The sequence below is a fragment of the Pristiophorus japonicus genome, chromosome 21 (assembly GCF_044704955.1).
Source record: "Pristiophorus japonicus isolate sPriJap1 chromosome 21, sPriJap1.hap1, whole genome shotgun sequence".
NCBI lineage: Eukaryota > Metazoa > Chordata > Chondrichthyes > Pristiophoridae > Pristiophorus > Pristiophorus japonicus.
Window position 1 is genome coordinate 69,850,339 of NC_091997.1, and position 9,152 is coordinate 69,859,490.

Sequence of the window (9,152 nt, forward strand, 5' to 3'; positions counted from 1 at the left end):
CGGTAAAAGCAGATTCAGTAGTAATTTTCAAAAGGGGATTGGATAAATATTTGGAAAGGAAAATGGTAAAGCTGTGGAGAGCTGGGGACAGTGGGGATAATTGAGTAGCTCTTTCCAACGAACCCACGCAGACACGATGGGCCAATTTTCATTATCCTGCACCTATTTTCTATGTTTCTTGAACCGCTGCAGTCCGTGTGGTGAAGGTGCTCCCACAGTGCTGTTAGGGAGCGAGTTCCAGGATTGTGACCCAGCGACGATGAAGGAATGGCCGATGTATTTCCAAGTCGGGATGGTGTGTAACTTGGATGGGAACGTGGAGGTGGTGGTGTTCCCATGCGCCTGCTGCCCTTGTCCTTCTAGGTGGTGGAGGTTGCAGGTTTGGGAGGTGCTGCCGAAGAAGCCTTGGCCACCTCCTTTGCTGTAAAATTCGATCTCTCTTGGCAGCAGTGCTGTAGCATCGAGGCTGGGTCGGAATGCAATAAATAATCCTTAACGCATTACCTGTATGTTCTTTTTTTCCCCTCCTTCACTTTAGAGGACGAAGATGGTGGACACCTTGCTGTACCTGGGCGCCTGGTGTCTGGCCGGATTCTGGGTTGCCCACGCCTGCCCGGAGTCGTGCGTGTGCCAGGATAAATATTCGCACCAGTTCGCCGACTGCGCTTACAAGAACTTTGCCTCGGTCCCCGAGGGCTTGCCCTACAACGTGACGACCCTCAGCCTCTCGGCCAACAAGATCAAGTCGCTGCTGAGGAACTCTTTCGTCGGGGTGGTCCAAGTGTCCTCCCTGTGGTTGGCCCACAACGAGATCTCCAGCATCGAGGAGGGAACCCTGGCCCCGTTGCTCCAGCTGAAAAACCTGGACCTCAGCCACAACCAGATCGTGGAGTTCCCCTGGCAGGACCTGTACAACCTCACAGCGCTCCAGCTCCTCAAGATGAACAATAACTTCATGGCCACGCTGCCCAGGGACGCGTTCTCCACCTTGAAGGACCTGCGCTCGCTGCGCATCAACAGCAATCGGTTCCACACCCTCTTGGAGGGCACCTTCGACTCTCTGGCCTCCCTCTCCCACCTCCAGGTCTACAGCAACCCCTTCTCTTGCGGCTGCCAGCTGGAGTGGTTGAAGAGCTGGATCCTCCAAGCCCTCATCTCCATCCCGGAGCAGCAAGACATCGTGTGCTCGGCACCCGAGGAGTTGAAGGGGACGGCGGTGGTGGCCATGCCGGAGTTGCATTGCGCCGCGCCGGTGGTCCACCTGAGTTTCCAACCCAGCAAGGCCGAGCTCTACGAGGGTCGCACGCTGGTCCTGCACTGCAACGCCACAGGCAGCCCGGCGCCCCAGATCTCCTGGAAGGTCCAGACGGCCAACAAGGAGATTGAAGTCAACGAGGCCAAGGTGGAGGAGGAAGGGAACGAGTTGTTGGCCGAGGACCGCAAGGGCAGCGGAGACCGACTGGTGGCCCTCAAGAACGGCACCCTCATCATCCCCCGCCTGACCAAGTACGAGGAGGGGCTCTACACGTGCCTGGCCACCAACCAGATGGGCAGCAACCAGTCCTCCCTCCACGTGGTGGTGACCCCGACTCCCAAACACGACCCGGGCTACACCAAGGACTCCCTCCTGAGCTCGGCGGGCGAGAGGAAGCCAGGGGTGAAGAAGGCCAACAATGTCACAGGCTGGCCCAAGCTGGAAGGGAAGGCCCTGGGCCCGGTGGCTGCCCCGCCCACCCTGGTGCCGCTGGACCTACCGCCCGATCCCCAGAACTGCGCCAAGAAAGAGGGTAGTCACTACATCTCCAACCACGCCTTCAACCAGAGCTCGGAGATGAAACAGCACATCTTTGACTTCGGGGTCATCGCGTTGGAAGTGACCGAGACCGATGCCAGGGTCCAGCTGACCCCTTTCCAGAGCTCCCTCCACAGGAACCAACTGGAGATGTTGTACCTGTGCAGCCAGGAGGCTGGCCGGGAAGCTTCGGTGGTGCAGTGGTCCATGATTGAGAGCGGCGTTAACTCCTACCGCTTCCAGGACCTGCGCCCGGGCTCCAATTACACCCTGTGCCTGACCTATACCGGAGAAGATTGCCAAGTGCAAGTGGTCTTCACCACCAGGAGGAAGATCCCGTCCCTGCTCATCATGGTCGTGGTGAGCTGCTTCCTGCTGGGCCTGGCCACCATCCCCTTGTTGGGGGCCACCTGCTGCCACCTGATGTACAAGTACCGGGGCAAGACCTACCGGCTCATCATGAAGACCCAGGCCCCCGACAGGCTGGAGAAGAAGGCGCCCAGCAGCACCTTCGAGGCCAGCGCCTGCTCCCCCGCCTCCGAGAAGGTCTACCAGGCCAGCGAGGCGGGGGCGGAGAGCGTGGTGGCCGAATCCATGGCCGAGTCCCAGAGCAAGGTCAACCCAGAGGAGTTTGAGGCGGGCTCGGAGTACAGCGACCGGTTGCCCCTGGGGGCGGAGGCTGTCAATATTACCCAGGAAATTAATGGGAATTACAGGCGGCCGGTGCGCTGATCCGTGAGCCCCAAGGAGGAGAAATACCACCCAAATTTAACAACCCCAACCCTTTCCCCCCCCAAAAAAAAACCTTCCCCCCACACCAAACCTGTGGATCACCACATCCATCTCTTCCCAATTCCAGGATTTTGCCGTGGATTTCAGTCGCAATTCCCTGGAACATAAGAATTTGGAGCAGGCCATTTGGCCCCTCGAGTCTGCTCCGCCATTCAATAAGATCGTGGCTGATCTGATCATGGGCTCAGCTCTTTTCCCCATAACCCTTGACCCCCCTATTGTTCAAAAACCTGTCGATCTCCACCTTAAATATGTCCAATGGGAGCCGAGAGTCACATCCAGGCGTCCACAGGAATTTCCGACTCAGCCAAACCCGAGGGGCAAAAAAATAGCGTTAGTTATCCCGAACAGTTCTAGAAATATTTGTTCAAATATATTTGGTGCTTCATCGACTACATTGATAGAGCCAACGCGTTGCCCCTACTTTGTAGAGAGTCCTACCTGCATCATGTCTGGTCAATGGTTCCAACTTGTTCGCCAACCTCCCTCCTCCTCCCCGCCTTGAATTGCCCCCTGTTGATATAGTAACAGTGATGTGTGTATCTCTCGGTGTTTGCTAGTGCAATATTGTTAAATTACATTCTGCAAATCCGCCCTGCAGATTTCCCACTTGGTGCAAAAAATAATTCCCTGACTGTCGTCGTGTGGAGAGGTTAGTCCTCCTACCTCGGTTTATATCTCAGTGATATGTGTATGGGCAATGCATTGGTATAAAGGGTAATCGGAGGGAGTTTCCACTGTAGAAATACAGCGATGTAATTGTGGGTTCTGATTGTGTGTGTGTGTGTGTGGCGTCTGATTTCACTCCCATCAACTCGCCCTCCTACCCACCCACCCTCTTTTTTTGATATACTTTTATCTCTGTAATTCAATAAATTAAAAAAGAACACACATTCAAAAAAAAAATGTGGATCCAACTCTTCTTTGGAATTGGTTCGAAATCTTCGTGGATGGAAATAGGTGGGTTTTCGCGGTTCGAGCGGGCAAGGAACCACGCAACGTAAGCTGGGATTTCTCAAGGTCATCGTCTACAGAGCCGCTGGAAAAACACAAACACAGGATGAGGTAGGTTCCTCAGCTCGCTTGATCTCACTCCTCCACAGCATAATGCCGCTGTCTTCCCATGGACTCCTGTACTCCCGCGGAACCCTGCTCCCTTCCCCGTGGAACCCCCTCCTCGCGGACCCTCGCTCTCCTCCCGTGGACCCCACTCGCCCCCGTGGATCCCGCTCTCCTCCCGGGGTCCCGCTCTCTCACACACCCTTCTATCCTCTCATGGACCCCACTTTCTACCATGGACAGCAGTCTTTCCTTGGACCTCACATTCCCAGGGACTCCAATCTTCCCTTAAACCCCAGTGTCTTCCCATTACAGCTCTGGCATCTACCTGAACAGAGACCTGGTTTAATTTCTCTCCTAGAAGCCGGTATTACTGACAGTGCAGCTCCCCCCCCCAGTACTGCACTATAGGGACAGCCTAGATTACACACTCGAGTCCGTAAGTCCGGTTTCAGACTCACTGTTAGTTAACAGGTTACAAGTTCCATTCAAATGAACAAAAAAAATGAAGATTGATGCTAACTTTGACACTTGAGTCAATCTATTTTCTGACCGCAATCTTCTGCCAAAGAGCTGATATTTTTTTTACCGGTTGGTGTAGGGTAAAGAAAGACTTGCATTAATGTAGCGCCTTTCACAACCTCAGGATGTCCCAAAGCGCTTTACAGCCAATGAAGTACTTTTGAAGTGTAGTCATTGTTGTAATGTGGGAAACGCACAGCAAGCTCCCACAAACAGCAATGTGATAATGACCAGAGAATCTGTTTTTATTGATATTGGTTGAGGGATAAATATTGGCCCCAGGACACCGGGGATAACTCCCCTGCTCTTCTTCGGAATAGTGCCGTGGGATCTTTTACGTCCACCTGCGAGAGCAGACGGGGCCTCGTCTGATACACGACCTCGGCACTGCACTGGGAGTGTCAGCCTGAATTTTGTGCTCAAGTCTCTAGAATGGAATTCGAATCCACAACCGCCTGACTCAGGAGGTGAGGGTGTCACTACAAAGGTAAGCTCGGTTTAAATAAAATGCAGAAAAACAAAATGCTGGAAACATTCAGCAGGTCAGGCAGTGCTGAGTGTCATAAGAACATAAGAAATAGGAGCAGGAGTTGGCCATTTGGCCCCTCGAGCCTGCTCCGCCATTCAATAAGATCATGGTTGATCTTCGACCTCAACTCCACTTTCCTGCACTATCCCCATATCCCTTAATATCCAAAAATCTATTGATCTCAGTCTTGAATATACTCAACGGCTGAGCCTTCACAGCCCTCTGGGATGGAGGATTCCAAAGATTCACCATCCTGAGTGAAGAAATTTCTGCTCATCCCAGTCCTAAATGGCCGACCCCTTATTCTGAGACTGTGACCCTTGGTTCTAGACTCCCCAGCCCGGGGGAAACATCCTCCCTGCATCTACCCTGTAAGAATGTTGTATGATTCAATGAGATCACCTCTCATTCTTCTAAACTCTACAGAACATAGGCCTAGTCTACTCAATCTCTCCTCGTAGAACAATCCCCCCATCCCAGGAATCAGTCTGGTGAACCTTCGTTGCACTCCCTCTATGGCAAATATATCCTTCCTTAGGTAAGGAGACCAAAACTATACACAATACTCCAGGTGCGGTCTCACCAGGGCCCGATATAATTGCAGTAAGACTCTTACATTAACTTTATTACAAGAGGATTTGAATATAACTCTCACCCACTCCCACCGCCCCCAAGCCGAAGAATTTTATAACATGAAGGAGTTATAATGGCCTTCAGATATGATAATTTGTATAGTCCTTTCCCATTGATAATCACAGACTTCTGTTGCATAAATCCACAGCAGGCGGTTGAATGCCAGTGGCCCAAAGTGCCCTCCAGCTGTACCTCATTCCTTGCTGGGAGGTGCAGGTCCTTTGCTCTCTGTACCCAGGACGGCATGAATGGAAATGCGATTCTCCACCTAAGGAATTTCCAATCAGAAACATAACCTTGCAATATGTCTGCACAGTATGTGGCTCTGTACTGTACCTGAACCATTGGTAGTCGGGCCTTCAGCTGCCTGGGCCCCAAGCTCTGGAATTCCCTCCCTAAACCTCTCCCATCTCTCTTTCCTCCTTCCTCTGTGACCAAGCTTTTGGCCAGCTGCCCAAATTGCTTCTGTGGCTCGGTGTCAAATTTTTGTTTTATAATACTCCTGTGAAATGCCTTGAGACGTTTTACTATGTCAAGAGCGCTAGAAGAACATAAGAAGATAAGAAATAGGAGCAGGAGTAGGTCATACGGCACCTCGAGCCTGCTCCGCCATGGCTGATCCGATCATGGACTCAGCTCCACTTCCCTGCCCGCTCCCCATAACCCCTTATCGTTTAAGAAACTGTCTATTTCGGTCTTAAATTTATTCAATGTCCCAGCTTCCACAGCTCTCTGAGGCAGCGAATTCCACAGATGTACAATCCTCAAAAGAAATTTCTCCTCATCTCCGTTTTAAATGGGCGGCCCCTTATTCTAAGATCATGCCCTCTAGTTCTAGTCTCCCCCATCAGTGGAAATATCCTCTCTGCATTCACCTTGTCAAGCCCCCTCATAATCTTATACATTTCGATAAGGTCACCTCTCATTCTTCTGAATTCCAATGAGTAGAGGCAAGTTGGTGTTTGAACCACGACTACAGGTCTGTGGTGTGTGACTATTACACCGAACCACTGCACTGCAACAGTGAAGGAAGATTGACAGTTGTCTGTACAGCAATGTACTAATTTGGAAATTCAGCCCCCTCGTACCAATTTTGAAGAACTGCTGCCTTAAGTCACTGGGTCCATGCGGTTACAGCAACATCATTTCCATATAAATGGAATTTGAACATTTTCTGCTAGGTTTTAAATGCAGCTGGTCAGATCAATCAGAATTAAATTATTCAAAAAGGGTCTCCGGGAGCTAGGGTTGTCCCTAGTGACAGGAGTGTGTGTGTGTGTGTGTGTGTGTGTGTGGGGGGGGGGGGGGGGGAGGGGAGGAGGAGATGGGAGAATGTAAATATGAAGTTTCCATTTCATCATATTCATTTGCCCAGGTGCAAGTTTTATGTACATTAAAGGGATACACTAGACTGGGAGGCTCAAATCAACTAAATAGGGCTCTTCAGTATAAAAACATAGACATTTACAGCGCAGAAGGAGGCCATTTCGACCGATCGTGTCCGCGCCGGCCGACAAAGAGCCGCACGGCCCTCGGTTAGCAGCCCTGAAGGTTACAGATAAACAACGAACAATGGTGGAAAAGTAAAGAGCACCCAGCCCAACCAGTCCGCCCCACACAACTGTGACACCCCTTACACTGAAACATTCTACACTCCACCCCAACCCAAGCCATGTGATCTCCTGGGAGAGGCAAAAACCAGACAAAAACCCAGGCAAATTGGGGAAAAAAAAAAAAATCTGGGAAAATTCCACTCCGACCCATCCAGGCGATTGAAACTAGTCCAGGAGATCACCCTGGCTGTATTTTATTCCCTGTATAAGTGATGGAAAAGCAAAATATATAGATGCTGGAATTGGAATAAAAGCAAAAAATGTTGGAAATCTCAGCGGGTCAGGCAGCATCTGTGGAGAGAAAGAGAGTTAACGTTTTGGGTCAATGACGAAAACATTAACTCTGTTTCTCTCCACAGATGCTGCCAGACTCTGAGATGTCCAGCATTTTCTGCTTTTATTTTAGTATCAGTGATGTGGGTCTGTCCTGTTTTTGTACAGTCAGTGGGGTTAGGGTACAGATCGCTCCCCATCAGAACATCCAGCACTAAAACCAAATATTCATAGACGGTAACTTTTGGAAAAAAAAACTTCATTTATGGTTTGTGGGTGGCACTGGCAAGGCCAGCATTTATTGCCCATCCCCAATTGCCCTCGAGCCTTGGCGGGTTACAGCAGTGCATCTTGTAGGTGGCAGACTGAGTGAGCGAGTTTTGAAGGTGGTGGCTGGGGTGTCTCGGATGCAAAAATCCCAGCTGCTGACCCTATCAAACTCATGAGATGCTCGCCAGGTGCAGGTGTCAGCACCTTCTGGCACAGAGCTCCAGTTTTATTGCTATCATCATCATAGGCAGTCCCTCGGAATCGAGGAAGACTTGCTTCCACTCTTAAAATGAGTCCTTAGGTGGCTGAACAGTCCAATACGAGAGCCACAGTCCCTGTCACAGGTGGGACAGATAGTCGTTGAGGGAAGGGGTGGGTGGGACTGGTTTGCCGCACGCTCTTTCCGCTGCCTGCGCTTGTTTTCTGCATGAGACTCGAGATGCTCAGCGCCCTCCCGGATGCACTTCCTCCACTTAGGGCAGTCTTTGGCCAGGGACTCCTACGTGTCAGTGGGGATGTTGCATTTTATCAGGGAGACTTTGAGGGTGTCCCTGTAATGTTTCCTCTGCCCACCTTTGGCTTGTTTGCCGTGAAGGAGATCCGAGTAGAGCACTTGCTTTGGGAGTCTCGTGTCTGGCATGCGGACAATGTGGCCCGCCCAGCGGAGCTGATCGAGTGTGGTCAGTGCTTCAATGCTGGGGATGTTGGCCTGGTTGAGGATGCGAATGTTGGTGCATCTGTGCTGACCAGCACCATGATCTATAGCAGGTACCTTCACTAACGCCACCTCCTCCCTGCCAAATGTTTTGATAGTGGAGTAGTTACCAGGGGCTGCCTGTCTATTTTCATTCCAAGCACAATAAATTTGTCTCAAGAACAATTTGATATCTACCGCCTCTATAATCTACATCTCACGGAGGTATTTCTGCTTCCTACAATTCGTCCAGTGCTTATACCAATCCCTCACTTCCCTCGCCCCATCCTTGGCGGCTGTGCCTTCAGCCATCTAAGTCCCAAGCTCTGAAATTCCTTCCCCAAACCTCGCCCTTCCTTGAAACATACCTCTGTGATGAAATGTCCTGATTACCTCCTTTGGCTTGGTATCAATTTACTACCTTAAAAAAGTGTCACTGTTATATAAACGCAAATTGTTGTAACCCTATCCCAGTGTGAAGAAATGTACAGAACCTTGACTGCACTTAGCTACAGATCGTGTAATCTAGAAAAAAGAGCATAGAATCATGGACTGTACAGCACAGGAGGCCGCCATTCGGCCCATCGAGTCAGCGGCAGGTCTTTCGAAGAGCAATCCAGTTAGTCCCACACCCCCGCTCCTTCCCTATAATCCCTGCAACATTTTCTCCTTCAAGTATTTATCCAATTGCTTTTGAAGGCTACTATTGAATCTGTATCCACCACTGCATCAAGCAGCACCTTTCAAATCCCAAACACTCGTTGCGTAAAAATGTTTTCCTCATGTCGCCTCTGGTTCTTGCTAAATAAACAAATGGAAGTATTTTATCAGACGCAGCGATGCAGCAGATCATGACCTTTTAGTTACCAGAAAGTGCGTGAATCCTCATCAAACGTGAAAAAGCACTCAGTTTAAGCAAAGTCTGAAATCAGCTCATTGTAATCATTGCATTTTATTTTATATACAGTGAAAGGA

At 50.4% G+C, this 9,152-nt stretch overlaps 1 protein-coding gene across 1 annotated transcript; it reads left to right on the plus strand.

The window, feature by feature from the left end:
- The first annotated feature begins 547 nt into the window (after positions 1-547).
- On the plus strand, positions 548-3,467 carry islr2 (immunoglobulin superfamily containing leucine-rich repeat 2). Its single transcript, XM_070864119.1, has one exon. The coding sequence runs from the start codon at positions 548-550 to the stop codon at positions 2,522-2,524; it is 1,977 nt and encodes a 658-aa protein (XP_070720220.1). The 3' UTR covers positions 2,525-3,467.
- Positions 3,468-9,152: the final 5,685 nt, after the last annotated feature.

What these genes read in the sequence shown, in the direction of transcription:
- islr2 (XM_070864119.1), top strand. Translation starts at nt 548, where the DNA reads ATGGTGGACACCTTGCTGTACCTGGGCGCCTGGTGTCTGGCCGGATTC.